We start from the raw sequence: 22,090 nt of genomic DNA on the forward strand, positions 1-22,090 counted from the left end.
AGTCCTGATAACCACTTGCTTGTGCAATGAGGTGAAGTTTAAATTCATTTAGTATTGTTTGAGACTGACCAGTTACAGTCCTAACACATCGATTGGAAGATTCAAACAAACAATACTCAATGAATTTATCTGGTTCATAGTTTGTAGCTGAAAAATCTCTAAGTTAGGAAATAGTAGCTAACTGAAAATTCATCTATTAATTATAACTTTTTCCAAATCCAAACTATTGTGAAATATTATTTACAATAGAGTTAGTTTTATTTAAGTTAGGGTTTATTTTTTAAAAATCAAAGTCTTCTCAAATTAACTTTATTTTATCAAGCTTATAACTCAGTATTCAGTTAATGATACTAGATGATAAGTTATTGGAATGGCGAACGTTATGCATTAAAAGTTTGTTTAAAGTCTTATGAGTGATCAGTATAAAAACAAATTTAGATATAAACAAATAAACTGAAACGAAGTTTTTGATTTGTTCACTTGACGTCAGATAAATATATCTCTCTTCTCTTTTTCTCTTTAGTTGAGTTCAGTTGAGTCGTGTTGTCAGTATTGACACATGATTCATGAATAGAAAACTGTGTCACTAATCTTTAGAAAAAGTTTAAAATGTCATTTGACTAGTACTAATCAGTGTTTATTGAGTAATATCTGCCAGAACACAAATAGAAAGTAAATTTTGAGATAGTGGGAAAGATTTGCAGCTCAGGGGGATGATTTAGGTGGAGTTTTGTTATCTGAGCTGGATTGTTTAGTCGTGGAGCTTTCATGGTTCTTCTGAACAACATCATCAGCAAAAGCTTCAGGTAGAAGTGAAGTTTATGCTGATGATGTTGTTCAGAAAAACCATGAAAACTCTACGGCTAAACCATCCAGCTCAGTAACAAAACTCCACCAGTTGGTTATTTTCACATTCACATCACTTAAATTCTATGAAAAATCGCTTGAAATAAAGTTTTGGTCGATTGAGTCAGAGACTTTTTGATTCTGTTAGTGGCGAATCAACTATATCACTAAAAGTAATACTGATTCATAGGTAGGAATAAATGCTTCCACATGATTAAAAACTAATATATATTCAAACTGTGAATGCTCCAGATTAATTTAAAAGCCTTATTGATATTACTTAAGGCATGTCATATTCATTGTAGAGATAAAGTCCTTCTTACCTATATCGTATAAATGATTTTTTAAACATCCTACTGTTAAGTTTATAGGAAGCTGAAGGGTCTTCTTAAATGTCAAGACTATCATTACCATGAAGACTAATAAATGAAATATAACTCTCAAATTAATAAGTTGCATTTTATTTTTAGACATTTCTCACTAACATAGAAACATTTCTCTCAACATAAATATCGACATATATCTAAAATCCCATTATATACTGTAATGTTTTATCATTGCGTTTGTATAAAATGTATGTTTATAACATTTCAAGTAGTTACTAGGTGAACTCTTTTAACAATAGACAGTACTATAAGAATAATCTTCATGTATTACAAATTATTCGAAAAGAAAAACGTTATTATAAGTTTTCAAAATATTTATTAGCATTAATAAAACAAACAATCTTTAATTTCTACTGGTCACTGCTTCTCACTAGAACTCCAGGAAATATCTCTTGAAGCCAGTCACTAGTGAGCATATGATTATAATCAGAAGGGGTTTCGTGGAGATTTCAGTATTTTCATAGTTGAAATCATGAGTCAATTGAAGCTATATCACCATGGAAAACCTAGAAGCACTGGACGTCCGTTTCGTCTTATTGTGGGACTCCTCAGCAATGCGTATCCACGATCTTGCCTCGAGAGATTCAAACCCAGGACCTACCAGTCTCGCGCCAGAGCGCTTAACCGATAGATCACTGAGCCGGCCGGCATCCGATGGTGTTAATGTCTAACTTCAACCAATCCACGAAGATGAGCAACCGTTCACCAATTGTCTTCAGTGAGTTGATATTTCACAACAGACGTGGTTGAACTCCACTGGTCACTGCTTCTCACTAGAACTCCAGGAAATATCTCTTGAAGTCAGTCACTAGTGAGCATATGATTATAATCAGAAGAGGACTCATGATTTCAACTATGAAAATACTGAAATCTCCACAAAACCCCTTCTGATTATAATCTTTAATTCCATGTTAGCATGTCTAGAGAAAATATAATAAAAACACAATTTATTCTTTCAAACAAAATTTTGTCCAACTTACTAATCAACAAAAGAATATTTCAACAGACTGTTATATACTTCTTATTTTTATTCAACAGAATAAATAGTTCCATAAGAATAGATTATATTTTTTTAAACATTAACTAGTGAAGGAAATGTTAAATTATTTACCCTTTACTTCACTTGAAAATCTCTTGGTCAGTCAGTCAGCTACAATGTAGGACCAGTCACATATATGCATCGGTCCAAGTTACCATACCTCATTAGCACGGCAAGATGAACACCGGATTCAAAGAAGTAGTTAATTCAATGTTGGTAATATATAAAACAAAGATTGTATATAAGGATATAGTACGGGAAGAAAGACAGATACGAAGCAGTTTTAATCTCAAGGTTTAAGGGAAGATAAAGAGTGTATACACCTGAGCAATTGTGACCGATTCTGAGCCATGTCACCTAGAGTCTCCAACCGTTAGTTACGATAGTCACGCAGACCACAACCAAGTAGTCGGCACCCACCAACATGGCTCCGACTAGAAGTTAGTGACTTCAAGCACTGATGCCACGTTTTGGTTTGGCCGCCCACAACTTTCTTCCAACCATCCCCAATACTAGTCAGCATAGCGCGTCGTAGTAACCGGTGTTCAGGCATACGTAACACATGGCCCAACTATCTCAGTCGATGAAGATTCATGACCTCATCAACTGATTTACCATCATTCCCTAATACCCTGCGTCACATCACTTAAAAACCTGTTGGTAAGTCATTATGTATCAAAATTTATCACTTAATATTAGATGATGATTACTTCTGCTGAGGAACTATGCAGTAAATAAAAACAGTAGGTATAACATGATTTTTATTTACTTAAAAGTATAGTATTTTATGTATGAACTCTGCTTTTAGACCTTACGCTTGAGTGAGTAAAATTACATGTTCTGAGATGAGTAAATGTTGTTCAAAGGATATTTTATAGATAGTGCTTGTTCGATTACATAAAACTTCTTAGTATTCGTTGAATAAACTATGAAGTTCAATACTATCTGAGTTTAGAGGTTCTTACCTACATCTTCTGACCAAATAAAATTCTTAATCATCATTTATACAGCAGTAATTCTGATTAATTTAACAAGTTAGATAAAATATGACTAATATTTAGATTCGCTGTACATGCAAAATGGGAATATCTGAATTAAGTGAGTAACTATAAGTGAACCTTTGAATTAAAATGTCCTTTCAGTCTACACTTTACTAATTTGACTCCCTTGAATCATCTTAGTTACACTTGACTATCTGTATTATTAGAAAACTTTTTCTTTCTAGCTGTAGATGACTATAGGTTGTTTGTAATGGAACTAAAATTTCTCACATATTCTCAGACATGACACCGTGGCTCTCTTAGTAGCAACAAAATACTAGGTCCTAACTACTACCTCTTAAACAATATTAATCCTTTTGAAACTTGTGTGACTTTGTGGCCATGCTATATTCCTAGTGTATTTACGTTTTTCGTACAGTATCTTTAGAAGATGACTATACTTACAAGATTACTGATCAGTAGTGTATACCCTGATAATTATTCTGCATTCTACAATACTGTTACCTCCTATCATGCTTTCGCCTTCATCATATGATTTAACTCAGGAAATTCAACAAATTCTTATAGTTTTGTGGATTCTAACAAGAATAAAGGCATTTTCTATTTCTTTTACATAGTTATTTTAACCAAAAAAGAAAAACAAAACAAACAAAAGTTAACAAAACAGCAGGAATAATTAACATAAGGAGTCAATAATCATACTACTGTTGATCCAGTTAGTACTAAACAATAATTATGTAGAAAAAGAAGATGAGAAAATGCCGGGAAAGGAAAAAAGGCAGATTAAGTGTAATTTAGTTTACTTATTTTTATTTGGAAGAAAAGTAACACAAATAGACAGATACAAAATAAAAACATTTCATCAACTAATCACGCCATTTCACCCATAGTTTTATTGAGAATGTGTTTAGCTGCCAAATTCTTCAACAAATGCATATTTTTGTTTTTCACTCAAAAGAGATGTGAATTATACAGTTTTTATTGACCAGCTACTACTGTTTGACTAATTCTAACGTTACCATTATTAAACTATATAAATTTTATTAGTTCTGTAAACAAAGTTGACCTTTTGGCAATTAAAAAAATCGGTTTGTTTAAAGCAATTTGAATACACTTTTTAAATATCAATCACGGAAAAAAGAAGTGGTTTACTAATCTTCAGTAAGGGCTTGTGGAGACTGTTGAGTCTCATTGAAATAGCGAATCAATGAACGTTAGACCACCATTGAAACGTGGAAGCCCTGGATGGACGTTTTCCCATAATGTGGGACTCATCAGCAGTGGGCATCCACAATATCGCACGTGAGACTCGAACCCAGAACTGTCGGTCTCGCGTGAACTCTTAACCTATAGATCACTAAGCCATCATTCAAAGGTATTATTGTCTAACTTCAACCAACCCACGATATGCAGCGACATCTTTTATTGTATTGATGGGCAACTGCGTCACACTCGACAGGGATCAGCTCCAATGGTGATGGCTTCTCGCTAGAACTCCAGAAATTTTCTCTGGAAGCCAGTAACTAATGAGCACATGATATTTTCCAGCATGGGGACGTTGAGATTTTCGAATTTCTAATTAGTAATATTTTATAGTTCTTATTAGAAAATAATGTAGCTTAATCAATAAATAAGGGACTTAGTTCATTATAAGAAAACAGAGAAAGAATATTTTAATCGTTTTGAAGCTCCATATGAAAAGTAGTATAGCTTAGTGGTTAATAAATTAAACTTTTAGGCATTAATTTTCGCTTTAAACGCCATCGCGTTATCCCCTTAGTTACTGAATCCTAATAGCCACTTGCTTGTAGAATGGGATGGAGTTTAAATTCACTTAGTATTACTTGTTTGAATCTTCCCATTGATGTTTAGGATTGCAACTGGTCATGAATGATATGTTACTTGAACTTTATTGAAACTAAGTAATTAAAATGTTTATACAAGATTTTACCTATATGCAATTATTATTTGCGTAAAATTATCGACATATTTTTTAGTAAATATACTACTGTGACGTCAGTCAATGTGATTTCCTTAAAAAAAGGGTTGGTAAAACTAAGACTAATTGATGTATATTTGTATATTATGTTTTATTGAAAAATAAAATTTATTGATTTCTAATAAACAATCATTGATTATATCATGTTAGTTTAATATATATTATATAACAATGTTTATGTTGACATGAATGACATTTACGTCGTTTAAGCATCAGTAATATATACTGAATATAATATTTAATCTAAATGATGATAGTTATAATAATGATAATTACTATAAAGTGATTTGAATAATAATAATTTAGAAAGTTTAGAAACCATACTGTGAAATATATGCACTTTCAGGAAACTGGAGAGAATTTGTACAATGTCAAATTAATCTTCTATCCATTAGTGAATAAGGCTAATAGAATGATTCTTGATTAAAAGCTTACTTCATAATAAAGTTTAAAAAAAATTCTGTTTAACATCCTTAACTATTTTAATGATTCATTTGAGGTTCATTAAGTCGATAGTCCCTTAATTATGGACTAATATCAAAATAATTAAAATAGGGTCACTTTGTTCATTCTTGAAGGATGTAATTTATCGAGAAAAATTGTATCATGAGACCTTCAAGTCAGATTACAACATTAAATGTTATATGTGGTTAAGGTCTTTGTATAGTAAATAAAAAGAAGGGAAGAGACAGTGACCTGGGTTTTGTAATATTCAGTGACTGACATTTATAATTCGAGTAGTTCAGTGGTATCATCTCTAACTAAAGAATTGGATGATATGGTTTAAAATCTCTAGAGGATATTCAGCTAGATGTACAACTATGGTCCCGGGGTTTCTGTTGACCACCTCTGATCAACTAACGTAAAAATGCACGCACTGTTATTAAGAGACCTAGTTTAATACACCTCTGACTTAATAACAGAACAGTGTCTAATATTTAGTGACTGATTGGTATGATCAGCTTAATGAGAATGGATTCAGGCGAATGATCGAGCGCACTGATTAAACCTCCCTACCTAAAAATATTTTATACTTACACCGTCCCTGGGAAACATAATGAATTCAAATAATATTTGTTCTAAACAGTAGATTATAAAACAGCCTGGCATATATGTAATAGTAGACCTATCATAGTAATTATTGGTGTTTTTGTCCTTTGGTCTCTGTTTCCGTTCTATTTTCTCTAGTTGTAGATGATTATAACCACTCCGTTATAGGACTGAAAATGACCTTAAATATACTGTTCATTCATCAAAAAGATGTCCACTTAAAAAGAATTAATGGTTCCCAACTCATTCGTCTGATTGCTGTATTCTATATGAAAATGTACTACATAAACAGTTTTTGAATTAGAACACTTCAAATAATCTAATGTCACATTGAATTAATAATCAGTGATTAAATGGTATTAGTCTCTTAACAAGATCTTGGTTTTATGTATTTGATTGCTTTTGTAGTTGTTGCTGAACAATCTTAGGAATAGCTGCCTAACTTCAATAGTTCTTCAGCGAACTTCAGTTCTATCTGAATATAAACTTCAAGTTATAATCCCGTTACAATCACTAGAATCATTTCCTATTAATGAATTCCACTACGTTAAGTCTTTTGTGAATGATGAGGTTAAAATACACAAATAAGATAGAGTGAAACGATATGGCAGGATTTATTGTTCATATGAATTCAAATATATGTCTGAGGTTGGGTCACATATATGAAACTCATAAATGAACGAGTTAGATGTTTTACTGAACACTATACATATACACACAAATTTCAAGATGTAAACAAGGTTTGTGAAAAGAAATGATCTCCCTTCCCCTAACTACGCTGTGATCTTAGAATTCACTAACCAAAAAACTGAATGTTCCAGTTTCTGTATTCTTAGCTGTGAATTGTCGTTCATTCATATACTATTAAACGAACATTTACATGTAAATGATATGTACAATGAGTACTATTAGTTGTAATGTTATTTTCATCAAAAATTACTCGCTCACCTAAAGAAACACCGCTTCATTAGATACCATTTCTAAGCTAGACAATAAATGTTGATGTAAATTTACTGTAAGATGGTTTTTCGACTAGCGTTAAATTATTCTATTCATTAGTTTCGTTTAATCGTTTCAATGATTATTTTGTGATACCTTGCCTAGTGCGCAAATATATGAATGTCTACATCAAATACAGATTGATTGATAGCAGTTTCATCAATATAACTGAAAAGAAGAGTGTGAAATTCATTTGTTTTAAATTGTATGGACAGATTACAAGAGAAGACAGTGGGATTGTAAGGAGACGTGTTTAGACAAGTTTGAATTTACTCACTAACAAACCAGTTATAAATCAAGTTTATATATATATATATATATATATATATATATATATATATAAAGTTAAAACAGATTCAAAAGGGTTTTGGTTATGTTACCAGGGGGCATCAATATTATAACAGAACAGCCCTATGTCAGTCTGGCTTCTACATATTCAAAGGATACTGATATCAAGCTTTTCATTAGATTGTTCCTCAATATTTAGCGTATATCTAGAAGTACCTTTAAACTTATTACCACATACATCGTAAATATTAGACTTAGTGAGTTTGAGTTTATAACAAATATTATGTTGTAGGTATCATTACTAAGGTTTGACTTGATAATTTCGAATAAATTGAGCATTAAGTAGGTCGCTATAAATAAATAACATGTTTGTAATATCTCAATGAGTAGAAAATTTAGATTTGCTAACGTTTTGTGACTCAGTGTAAGCCACTTTTTCAGAGAATAAATAACCAAATCAAAATTGATCCGAGTTTAAATAGTACAATGGAACAACACAACACATTATGACGTAATATTCAATGAGATTACTGAAGGAAACGAATGGATTTAGAGAAAAGAAACAGGATAGAATGATAAGAGGAATAATATAACTCCACTGATCTATTTTCTGATCTAATCACTTCATTTATTCAACCAGAAATTAATATTATTCAAGAAAATGTTAACGAGAAAATCTACATTCTTCTAAAACAATGAAGCTAATAGTCAGTTATTATATAAATTATTCCATGTCCACTGATCGTTTTTTCCGCTTAAAGTTTATATCTTTTAATCCAATTAATCTTATTAATTTTAATACATTTGGTCACAGTTAATCAGTATCAGATAACAGGCATTTATTGAAGTATGATGTAATCATCAGACAAGTGTAAGTGTAAATAAGTTTTTTAATATTGTTTACACTGATTGATTACTCTTTTGTAGTCAATATCTTGGTTATCTAATGCTTATTGCAGATCAAATTTTATTGAGGAAATTGAAGTATGGTCTAAATACTTGACATTGAATACATTCTGTTTATATGTTAAATTGTTGAAGGTATTCGGTTTACTGAAGAAAACTGTCAGTACCAAATTTTTTTAAAAGTATGAATGATTATTTAGGAAGTTAGTAGATTACTCTCTAAAATATCTCAAACAATGAATATTTTAAGATACAGGCTACATTGAATAAACTAACATAGTTGAACACAGAATTCGATAAAATGAGTCCTAAGATGTGATAAGTTTTACTGTTCACAAATTAGAATAATAACATCCAGAAATTAAGAGATAAGCGGTGAGACTATAATTTATGGACGACCTTTGGGAGACGCTAGACTGACCTTGAGTGTCCACCCAATAACTAGGATCAAATGGGGGTTATAAACCTGTGTGAGGAATTCGAATTATGATTTACAGTTGATGGTTAATGTTAGGAATTAGATTTAGGGTTTTTATTACGGACTGATATCAGTTATAATGCCAAAACTATATTTAGCTAAATAGATGAGTGAATTTTGCGCCAAAATCCGAAGCCTGTTATCTTACACCTGATTGGTTCGTCTATGAATTATAGTCTCGCCAGATAAGCTTTTAAAAGTCATATCAACTAGATGATGCATTACTAATACAGGAGTTTTTTAAACTTAAAGTTTTGACTATGAAAATAACAAAAATTTGTGTCCTAAGACAATCTAAGTATGTACAAATAAAAAAGTCCTTAAAACAAAACACTGGAATCGATTAACTCATTTTTCTTATTATTCATATCAGCAACAGCTCATAAGATAATTGAAAGGGCTCATATTACTTCACGATGATGTATGATAATTAGATGATTTCAACACAATATCTTATTGGTTGATAATGAGTCAGATTTAAACCAAGTTTTACCATAGCATATGGGAGTGAATATTCTGTAAAACCATAATAGATTGTAAAGTTGATAACCAGTTAATTTAATTCATTTTAAAATTCAAATCCATCAGTCGATCTAAGCTAGACCACCACTGAATACCTGGAAGTATCGGACGGCCGTTTCACCACAATATGGGACTCATCGACAGTGCGCACCCACAATCCCGCATGCGGGATTCGAACCCTGGACCTTCGGTCTCGAGCACGAAATCCTAATCGCTAGACCACTGAGCCGGAATCCGATGGTGTTAATTTCTATTTTCAATTTACCCATGATTTTGCACAACCCTTCATCCATTGTCTGGAATGGACACTACTGATCACGGCTTCTCACTGGGACTCCAGGAAATCCATCTTGAATCTAGTCACTAGTGAGCATTTGATTGTTATCAGAATGGGGATTTGTGTCTGACAAATAAAATTGGATTGTTTGAGTGGCTAGTGTCTGACAACTATTCAGTACATTAAACTGTATCCAACAATATGTAGAAGTAATTGAGTCTATGAATATTTTCGTTATTCTAAATTATATTAACTAAATTCAAATTTCTAATCTGAACACATGCTATAGTAAATTATCAAACAAAATACTTGTGTTGTGTTATATTACAAAACTTACTTCTATATATGATCCATAACATTAAGAAAAAACAGTTCAATTTTCAACTTTATTATCATTTATCAATATTCAATGATAAACCATGATCTTGTAGACACAGAAATGATCATGATGTATGTGTTATACATTCCCCATTTTTATTGAACATTTAATATTTGTATCATTTCTTTTTGAATTCATTATCCTGTCAAATTCATTAGATGATTAAGTAAATATAATGATTTATTTTTTTTGTTTGTTTGTTTACAATTCTGTTAAATTCTTTATAATATCATCTATTTATTCTTATTGGCCTTAGTGTTCATAATGATGCTGTTGTTGTTGATGATGATGATAATGACGACGATGATGATGATGATGATGATGTTGATGTTGATAACAATGGTGAACATCATGTTAATATTACTAATAAACTTACTATGATTAATATATTTCAATTGAATAAATATAATATATAAGAACTCTCGTCTAAATTAGAACGAATAGTTTCACAGTATTTGAGCGCCGAGTTGATGTAAGACATTAAATAGGAATAATATATTTGTAAAATCTCAGCGAATGAATTTGTAGTACTACTATATACAAATTCATTCGCTGAGATTTTACAAATAAATATAATGTTGACTAATTTTGAAATCTAAAGAAATGATACATGGAAATATGTGCCATCCATTCATGATGTACATGATGCAATTGAATAAGTTTTCAACCTATCAATAAATGGAATACCTTATGATTTTTGTAAAATCACTTTTATTTAAATAATCGAATAAACAAAAATTATGTAATAAAAATATAAACCAATATAACAGTTTTCTTTTGTTTATTGGTGGTAAAGGTATAGATGTATTCGTATGTGTATTAATATATATGTGTGTATATGTATGTGTTAACAGGTAAATATAGGTGTAGATATATGATTTTCCAAATATTTTGTTTATATGTACATTATGTCATTGATATTGTTTTCAACAGTTTCAAGTACAGTAAACTTCATTCGAACTTTTATTGAATAATCATGACTGATGATGATAAGATGAACACATAATAATAATAATAATAATAATAACATTATTATTATTGTTATTATTAAGGTAAGTATACTGTTTAGTAAACTTCCGGACTTTATAAATTTTTCCAAATAAATAAAAATATAAATAAATTTAATAATATAAAAATGATGAATTAAGATGATTTAATATTTCACATGGAATATAATAATTATTTAAATAAACTATTATAAATATAATATATTCATTTAGTTAGAATATCAAATCATGGAGGAAGATTGTAAAATGAATAAGAAACAAGCTGGTATTAAATGAATATTGAAATATGAAATGGTGAACTATTATTACTTACTTACTTACTTACTTACTTACGCCTGTTACTCCCAATGGAGCATAGGCTGCCAACCAGCATTCTCAAACCCACTCAATCTGTCGTGGGCCTTCCTTCACAGTTCTATCCAATTTTTGTTCATTCTTCTCATACCTGTCTCCATTCCCACAGTAACTTGTTGCTGATAGTGTCCGGTCAACGGATCCGAAGTTTCTTGCGTTAATAAACACCTGTATCTTCTGGATGATGGCTTTCGTAGTTCTCCATGTCTCTGCCCCATACAGTAGAACTGTCTTGATATTTGTATTGAGAATTCTCATCCTGGTATTAGTTGACAATTGTTTTGAGTTCCAGATGTTCTTCAATCGTTGATATGCTGCTCTTGCTTTGCCGATCCTCGCCCTCAAAACTATTATTATTACTACTTAAAAACTTGTTATTTTATCAGAAGGGGATTTTGTGAAGATTTTAGTAATTTTTTATATGATTGAGATCATGAGTCCATTGAAGCTAGACCACCATGAAAAACCCTGCAGCACTGCTGAGGAGTCCCACAATAGGACGAAACGGCCGTCTAATGCTTCCAGGTTTTCCATGGTGATCTGGCTTTAATTGACTCATGATCTCAACCATATAAAACTTGTTATTTTAATTATTTTCAAGTTAATTGTTCAACTAAATTTAATTTAATAGTTATCATGGATAATTATTAATGTATATTGATAAAAAGCCTTACAAAAATGGATATAATTGTCAAATATTATTTAATTCCATTATTTGTAGTTTCATTTATGTAAGCTTTAAATATATCTAGTTAATTAGTGAATATTGGTGAACGGAAAGTCATGAGCCAAGTTGTTATACTTCGTAGTACTACTCTTCAGTAATCCATATTTTGAATCACTCGGAATGCCATATTTATATAAACTATAAAGCATTTAGGTCATGACAAATAAATGTGAGATATGAAATTTCTTGAATAATCCTTCGTATACAGTACTGTTTTGAATAAAGAATTATAACGATGAATATCATAAACTGAAATACCCAGATTGATGTCTTATTTATTGACAAAGATCACACTCATATACATACTGATCTAATGTTCTTCATCAATTATACTCACAGTAAACTTACATAAAATAGTGCGGTTAAGACTAAGTAATATTTTGCTATAGATTTCCATCATTTGTTTTTGATATGACTCAATATAATTTATGTTGGTCGTGTTCACACACAAGGTCTACTAACGAATTTACTCTGTCATCAGCATCATCACTATGAATCTATCACGAATATTACCCCAACGAATTCAGTATCATACATTGCATTGTAAAGATCTAAAGCAGTAATTCTATGTAAGATCTAGCTGATCATTCACCAGTGCAAATGAACGTACACATCAAGCACTGTAGAATTCATAACTTCATTAACAACAAACTTGACCTTTTCGAGAGACAACCAATGTTTTTAATTTTTTTTCTTCCTTTCAAATTGAATAAATGTAGATACCATATGAAACTATACTGGATTAATATTGCTCGTACACGAAGATTTTAAAAGTTCGAAGTGGATACCCGTCCCTTCGTGATTTGTAAAACATATAACTCACTTAAATTGTCAGCTAAACTTCTAAGTGGTCACAAATTCGAAATTATTTAATAGCGAAGCAAAAACGTCAAACAATTCTTTAGATGAAATATATATGCTGAAAAAGTTTGTTTACATTAAAAAAAACTACTCCTCTAATTCGGAGTTACAGTAAACAGTAGTAAGGGTAACTTTTTAACATGACTCTAGACTACTAAATGTTTCATTTCTCGCAACCTAACCATACATTTCGATTACAAGGAATATCTTAATTTGTTAAGTAACAATGTTTCAGTTTAAAACCGTATTTATTCTTAAATAAGAGTTATTTCCTCTACATGATTTGTATCAAACAGAAATGGGACTATTCTTGATTGATATTGTTATTTGTATTTTCTAAGTCAGTTCAGTAATGCAATTAATACCCATGAAGTAAGAGAATAAGAGCTTTTTCTTGATAAATTTACGTCAAGTTTTCGAGTGTATACCATAAACAATTAATTAAAAAAAAGAACAGAAGAATGTTGAAATTCGGATGCGATTCTATGATATAATATGTGATGGTGTAGTGGCTAGTCCTATGTTGAGCCAACATAGCTTATTCTAGCTTTTGAACAAACCAATTTATTCATTCTTCTTGAACCACATTTTGACCCTGTCACTTATTGGCTTATTTATTTTGACTGTTTTTATGTAAGCGTATGTGTGTGTGCATTTCCTATCTTACTCATTACATGTCTATAACTTATTTTTATCTGACCATAAATATCTATTCACGCTTGATCAGTCCGAGTTGGTTCATACGCCTTCTCCACTGCACGTCATTTCGCTCGGCTCTCTTCTCTTCGTCTCTTTCGTTTCGCCACTCTGATTGTCTGTCCAGATCAACGAGTGTACAAAATATATGTATTCAAAAATCCATTCTCGTATTTGACTTATTTAATTCCGTCATTCACTAACGCGATTCAAGCCGATGATAATATATGAGGATTGGTGATACACGTATTTCGACAGCAATCATTCACCAACAATCATTCATACGATCTAATTGGAGTCAGATTCAGTGCCACAAAAATAGCTTTATATCATTAGAATCTTCGAAACAATCTATGATTAAGTTATGAGATTAAGAAGAGCAAAATTTATTTTACGGTCTTTACGTGCATAGTATGCTAAAGCCGTGAAATTTTCAATTGATGGCATGAAATCCATTCTATTGTTCTCGTTCCTCTTAGGCTTGAAAAATATGAACATGTTGCAAGATGTATTATTTATCCAGAAAATTTTATTCTAGAATCACCAGCAGTGATGAAAATTCTCGAGAAGAATAATAGCCTTTGGTTCATATAATGTTTAACACTTCCTACTATTTTTTTATACAAGGTGAATAATTTATGCAGGTCCATTGCTAAACATCGGAACCATTGTAACCTCCACATGTTTCTTGTACGGTTTCAATAGCCTTATAAATAGCTTTGACGTTTATTTAAATGAAGAATATTCTATTCCATCATTTCATTTCACTTACCTCCTTTTTCATCGGCATGTTTAAGGATTGGTCACGGCGAAAATGTGACCTTACATCATTACTCAATAGTTTTCATCAAAATGTATAAATTCGCTATTGAATAAAATAAACATAATATGATGAGTAACAATACGTTTCCAACTGTATTCCTTCTTTTCAAAAATGCAAGGTTATCTATAGTTTAAAATTAAATTGTAGATTAGTAAAAAGAGAAATAAGTAGACTGATTTGAATTTACTGTAACAAAAATAAGTTCTTTTCGATATCTCAAACCTCTCAAGGACTTAGTTTGTCTACCCTTAAGCCCTTATATACTGGCATTTAATACTGTCAGGCTGACTTTGTTTTCACCAGTCAAAAACTAGCTGTACTATCCATATTACCTTCAAGTGGACAATTAGTAGGGTGACAATTTAATGGTAAAATACAAATAACACTTCAAGAAGGATACGAAACAAAAATATAAAGTGCACACAGAATCCAACACAATCCCATATGTAATAAAATGAAGTGTACGTGAAAACTTATATCAGTCATGCAAATCATATTAAATGTCAAGGAGAGTATTTCTTAAAAAATGAACATTAAAACACACTACTTAGTAGTATTAAGTAGTGTGACTGTATTACAAAAATTATTAGAGGAAGAATAATGTTTAGAAATAAGCGATGAATTTTATAACCTGGTTCTGGGCAGTTCTTCATTTATTAACCATCAAGGGTTTCAAACTTATGAATTTCGCTAGGAAATATGCTACCAGTTACTAAGAAATTATAGGTCGTTAGGTGAATGAGAGAAGTTCACAGAGGATTTAGTTGATATATAAGGAAGTATAAGATTTTCATTGATTGAACTTGAAGCATTAGCACAAAGTTCAAACTAACCTAATCTTATGAAAACTGAAGTAATATTCACTTTTATAGACGATTGTGATGTCTGTAAAATATTAGTTGCCCTATACCTGATGTTCTATATCATCAATATGAACTTCAAGACAGTTCTACTGTACGAAGCTGAAGCTTGGAGAACTACCACAACCATCAACAAAACAGCACAAGTGTTTATAGACAATAATCTACACAATATACTGAATGCCTGTCGACCGGATACCATCAGCAACAGCCTAGTGTGGGAGCTAATAAAGCAGGTTCGAGCTGAAGAGGAAATTAGGAAAAGACACTGGAAGTGGATAGGACCGATTTTGAGGAAATCACCAAACTGCATCACGAGGCAAGCGTTAACATCGAATCCCGAGGGAAAGAGAAAATATGAGGAAGGCTGAAGAACACAGTGTGTCGGGAATCGGAAGCAGACATGAATAGGGTGAATGGCTACTGGAAAGAACTGGAGAGGTTTCTCCAGGACAGAGTTGGACTGAGAGTCCCGGTGGGCGGCCTATGTTCCTCCACGACGGGTGCCAGAGGTGAGTAAATAAATAAGTATACCTGACGTTTCATATTGATTGTGTATCCTGCATCATGCAACTCACTGATCAAAATAGAGATTTATTAGTCAATGTGGTAAATGTATAACTTTTTATCTCAAAATCCATTTCTGTCTATTGACAAGTTAGTGGTGCACCAATAAGTTGACGGAGTATGTCAAACGTCTTACAAGCTATACAATTTATATCGTACGTTTCTAAGTCGATGTTGTCATTTCCTCAAACAAATAAAGTCACGAAGAATTACCCTTTTAAATGACTGTAAAAGCGATATAGGTTTCCATCCCTATTAATTTTTATGAAACATGCTTTATCGTCTCTGATCTTTAGAACCTCATGTCCCAGCAAATGTGATCACTATAAAATAGACCAAATAATTACTTCTATTCAGAGTAGTTTCCTAAAGTTTTCAATGGAGAGTTTGACGTGTTTCTCAAGTAGTTTTAACCTATAATATGAAAAATTTAAAAAGAGTTATGATAGCGCTTAGTTGAAAGTAGTGGTTAATTAGATTTGAGCCGTCCCACATTAGTTCTACAATTGATATACAGTTTAGTGTCTCATAGAACGGCGGGTTTTGTCTTATAATCCTATGATTATACAGGAGTTTATTGCTGGTACCTACAGAAACTTTGACGGAATGATTTTATAAATTGTTCCGATTAGATGTGAGTATTCAGATTTTTAACATACATCAAATAAATTGATTATATCATGTTTGAGTATTTCAATCAGCATTAATTTATTCGCTTTTCTAATTTTTGGATACTATTTTGATAGACCGTTTAAATGAAGTCAAAAATAATGAACAAGATGAATTTATTACATATGCTCTTCTATTTTTAGTTACTTGTCAATTACAAAGTTAGGCATTTTATTCGCTTGATGAATACTGGTAATAATTCAAAATCTTGTGTTCTGAAAACTGATATTTCTCGTAGATGTCTTACGTACTTACGCCTGTTACTCCCAATGGAGCATAGACTGCCAACCAGCATTCTCAAACCCACTCAATCTGTCGTGGGCCTTCCTTCACAGTTCTATCCAATTTTTGTTCATTCTTCTCATACCTGTCTCCATTTCTAGGCGTAATGTGTTCTTTGGTCTTTCTCTTCTCCTTTGGCCTTCAGGACTCCATGTAAGAGCTTGCCTTGTGACGCAATTGGGTGATTTCCTCAAAGTGTGCCCAATCCACTCCCAGCGCTTCTTCCTGATTTCTTCCTCCACTGGAATCTGGTTTGTTGTCTCCCACAGTAACTTGTTGCTGATAGTGTCTGGCCATTGGATCCGAAATATCTCCGCTTGTAGCTCCTCCGGGAGCTACTGCCGGTTCAAGCCCGGGTAAAGGAGGAGGGTTGGGCATGAGGTTAGCAACCCCATCCCGTAGAAAACCAACTCGCTAAAAAAACGCTAACCAGAAAAAATTATTCAAAGCCGAGTTCCTTCGTAGATGTCTGCTTGGAGTAAATTTAAACCTTAGAGAGACTGGAACAACATAAATATTCTTGTAATTACTAGCATTTCTTCTTGATAAATATGAAACTGAAATCAGTGATCCCATGTCAGATTTATTCAAGCACTTGACATCCAACAAATTACATTATATGGGTAAATTGCTTGACTTTTCGACCATACTATAACGTATTGCTGAAAACTAAACTAAGTATTAGTAACTGATTTCTTTGATAATGTCCCTCTTTACGAATTAGTTTTGATGTAGGTCATTTACAATGAGGTATTTATGTTTAATTTTTATCATTATTTAAAATATAACAGCTTACGTACAATTAATTTTGTTCATATCCAATTTGGTTAAGCCCTTTTCTTAACTTATTTAACAGACAGCCATTCGTACAATGACAACCTATTTATACTATTGTACCTTTATTATGTACGCTTGAGCATTGTTTACAGCCTACGCATATATTCATTCTGATAGCCTTACTATTAGTCGCTTAATTGATTCGATGATTCATTCATTGCACTGTGTACATCTTAATCCTGTTCACTGACTCTGTGCTCGCACACTCGTTTATTGACTCGATCACTCGCTCGTTCATTCGACTCGCACACTCACTCGCTTGCTTTACGGCACTGCTCTTTCATGCTTGCTTAACGTGCCTGTAATTTTGGATATCTGTGTGTGGTTCAATAATAAACACAATCAACACTTCGTATTCGCCTACTGATTTATACACCCTTGGGGCGTTATCGAGTAACGGCTATCAGGACGAACAATATGTAAATTTTAAGGATAATATCGAATACCGACCACCACAAAAACATTGTAACCACTAACTATTTTTTACTGAAGTCAATGTGACCTTTAACCTTATATATAGAGTATAGGCTTTCATGCAGATCAGTTAACGTTAATTCTCCGTTAGTTTTTTATTCTTTGATTATCACATGAAACACTTAAATCGGTGTATACCAATAACTTTAATTGTGATTTTTCAAAAACAAGATTTGTTAAAAAACAATAACAATTACTGTGATTAGACTTGAAATAAAGTGTACTAACTATAGATCTTTTAACTTTTATCAGTAATCAAAGTAATCAGCCAGTATCTTTACTTTTGATCAAAAACAATTTTTATTACATCATTAAAAACATAATAATTACACTCTCTCATATAAAGCTTAAGTTAACTCATTGTTATGAGTTTACTTATTTATATATACCAGTTTTTATGCTTAAATCAGTTAATAGAGCACATATGATAAACAGTTAATTGACTGTTCTGTTTTAGTTGATTCTGGATTGTAAAAATTGATGGATATGTATGGAATACCGTATAGGTAGTCTAAGTAAAATGTACAAAACACTCAGTATATAGTGATGAATCAATCTATGCAACCAAAGCACATAGAAGCTTAGTTCTAGAAGAGAAAAGGTAAGAATTTAATCAATTAATTGGAAATAGTTTACTTAATAATTATACTCAACTCGAACAACACGTGTATTTAACTTAGATAAGTTTACTAGAACCGGATCCAAAGTAACGTATAACTTGGATTTATAGATATGACATGTATTAATTTTGAGGAATTATTTACCTTCATACATTACCAAATAATTATCATATCAAAGCATAGAATCGCTGTATTTATTCATTTTAACAATAAGTTAAATGATACATGAACAAAAGGTAGATCTATAAAATAAAATTTTAAAAATCTCCTTTACTTCTTATCATTTCCAGTAGTCTCTAATTGATATTTTCTATGGACTGAAATTAATAAAACAGGGTTGGATGGAGAATGCTAGTAGGCGGTCAATGCTCCTTCACGAGGGATAACAGGCATAAGTAAGTAAAATTAATAAAACTAATAAGAAAATTTATGAATAAAACTTTATTCATAATAAATTTTGTATGTTTTATTGAATTAAATTAAAATATCAAATTATATATACAAAAATAATAATAATCTCTCTGAATAAATAAGTTAGAAGTTCCAAGAATATGTCATGAATAATCGATTTTTTCAAAAGAATTCATTGATGAATTATCAAAATCATAATTTATTCCAGGTTTGCGTTTTTCTCTCATTCGTCTATTTTGAAACCATGTTCTAATCTGAAATAAAAATACATAGAATCATGTGAATACTGACTATTCAATGTTATATGTTTGGTTACAGTACGGAAATTTCACTATAAAATATACAAAATTTGTAACAAAATTTCCGTTGTAAGCAAAGATGGATAGTGGCTAGCAGTGGAATCCAGGACGTGCGTTTCGTCTTATTTGGGACTCGTCAGCTAGATATCTTAAACATCAATGGGAAAATTCAAACAAACAATACTAATTGAAAATTTCCGTTGTATTCAGTATTTCACCTGTGAATATTAGAAATAATATGTATTAATGGTGTTTAAATAGGTATTGGCTACCATTCATATTCATTTGTAAATATTTACAATAATCCTTGCTCGTATTGTTGTGTATGTTACTTATGTTGACAGATATAAGTAGTATGTAACACTTATGAGAAGATTGTGAAGATCAAATTGAAGAGAGAAGGAATGTAAACACAGAGTATTTGTTATAAAAACTGGATTAAATGAATGATGAAGTTTGCAAGAGACAACTGATGGAAAATGTGCAAATCAAGTATTTAATATGTGGTTTTCATATTTTATGAAGACACTGTAATTTACACTAGACAATAAATTGGTCTTCCTCATCTGTGTGTCCGTTTACTATCGTGCATATTCGTTTGTAAATATTTACAACAATTCTTAGTCGTGTGGCACTTTTTTCTCACCTCCGAACATACTTGATATATGAATTCTAAAATAATTCCCCCTCGTCTTACCAAAGAACAGAGAATGAGGAAAATGGTATCGCCTGAGTTAATCGTAAATAACACTCATGGCAAATTTTAAACATTTAATGAAAGCTCTTAAGTACACCAGGTTGAAAGATAATTCGTTCATTGAGGCAAATTTAAAACAGAACAAAAAATATGATAATTTTTTTTCTAAAATGGTGCCCTATAAGTTCTACCAGACTGCCGTTTATTAAAACATGAATGTTTCATCTTTATTCAATTTAACCAGTTAATTAAAACTTACTATTATACACATTGTCAGAAATAACAAGATATTAAAATGGAAATATTTCTACATTTTTAATTTGAAATTTGATTTGACTTCTTACTTTTTTTAAGAATTTACACTGAAAGTATATAAAGTGAATGAGTTTGACTTGTTGATTTTAGATTTAAGTTAGCATCAAAAGTATAATCGTCATAATTGTTGAGGAAAGTAATCCCTGAAGAACTATGTAAATACTTGGTAGATAACAATGATGCATTATGAACAACAATGATATAAATAATCTTGGCCGCCTGCTTGAATATCTGGGCTACCTGTTCCTGCCATCTAGATATTTCAACAACTCATCTAATTTTGTTTGTTTTAATGCATCATTATGACTAATAATCGCATAACTTAGTCAGGTGTGTTTCTGAAAAGTGTACAATCTTTCGTAGTACAGTTTAAAAAAGGCCCAATCAGAGATAACGTGGTTTCTGGCAATATACAACGGAAAGAATGTACATTATTTAGATGTCGATTGACTGAACTGTTAACTTCTAACTGGTGACCACTCATTATTTATCATCAGGATCGACGATTAAGTAGGGAACGGAAACTTGTTGAAATACTTTGTGCTGAGAATTCTATATTAGACCAATAATATAATATTAAATAAAGCTAGTAATAATATTGAATATTAGTATAAGTTTAATCACAGTTAAAAAAAAAACGTATTTTAATTTAGTTATCATCTCAGAATCATTTCCAATAGGGAACGATCAAAAACAGAATCTAACAAATAATAGTTCCGTTGTAGTATGGGGATCTTAAATAGGTTACTGCTGATAGAATAAAGTACTTTATAATTTATTTTCTAAAATAAGGAAAATTTAAGGATTCATTAGTCACTTGTAAATTTATTCACAATGAAATAAATCTTTCCCGAATTTTTAATTCATTTAGAACTAATTGGAAATCATGTACTGACTGCTTTCTCGATAATGAAGCCTTGTACATATTCATAATTATTTGATGCTTCTGTATGTATATCATTCAATTGTAAGCAAAGATGGATAGTGACTAGCAGTGGAATCCACGACGCGCGTTTCGTCCTATTTGGGACTCATTAACTGGATGTACCTGCATCTCAGAGTTGATGTTCACTCTGGGACTCGAACCCAGTACCCTCGCTTCAAACGCCATCGCGTTATCCACTCGGCCACTGAGTCCTGATAACCACTTGCTTGTGCGATGGGGTGAAGTTTAAATTCACTTGGTATTGTTTGTTTGAATCTTCCCGTCGATGTGTTAGGACTGCAACTGGTTAGTCTCTCTCGTAGTCAATGACGTTGATGTAAAGTGATGATTTCTATTCAATTGATTGTTCCACAATGATCCGTATAGTTGCGATTTGGTCTGTACACGATCAATCCTTACGGAATCCAGCCTGTTGGTCTCGAAGTTGGGCGTCTTCGGAGTCTTTCATTCTGTTTAACAATACCCTGTTGGAGTA

General features: G+C 31.6%; 1 protein-coding gene and 1 non-coding gene across 2 annotated transcripts in view; both read right to left on the bottom strand.

Annotated features, from left to right (window-relative positions):
* Window positions 1-9,668: 9,668 nt before the first annotated feature.
* On the bottom strand, window positions 9,669-9,742 carry Smp_tRNA_01386_Pseudo_CGA.1.1. The gene has a single exon. It is a non-coding gene (tRNA).
* A 9,759-nt stretch (window positions 9,743-19,501) lies between these two features.
* Window positions 19,502-22,090, bottom strand: part of Smp_060750 (putative homeobox protein) — a gene marked incomplete at both ends in the record, with an annotated part of 6,619 nt that continues 4,030 nt past the window's right edge. Inside the window, one exon of the mRNA XM_018794827.1 lies at window positions 19,502-19,612. Within this exon, the coding sequence (XP_018649200.1) occupies window positions 19,502-19,612 (111 nt within the window). The remainder of the gene's footprint in view (window positions 19,613-22,090) is intronic.

Source organism: Schistosoma mansoni, chromosome 1, assembly GCF_000237925.1.
Source record: "Schistosoma mansoni strain Puerto Rico chromosome 1, complete genome".
NCBI lineage: Eukaryota > Metazoa > Platyhelminthes > Trematoda > Strigeidida > Schistosomatidae > Schistosoma > Schistosoma mansoni.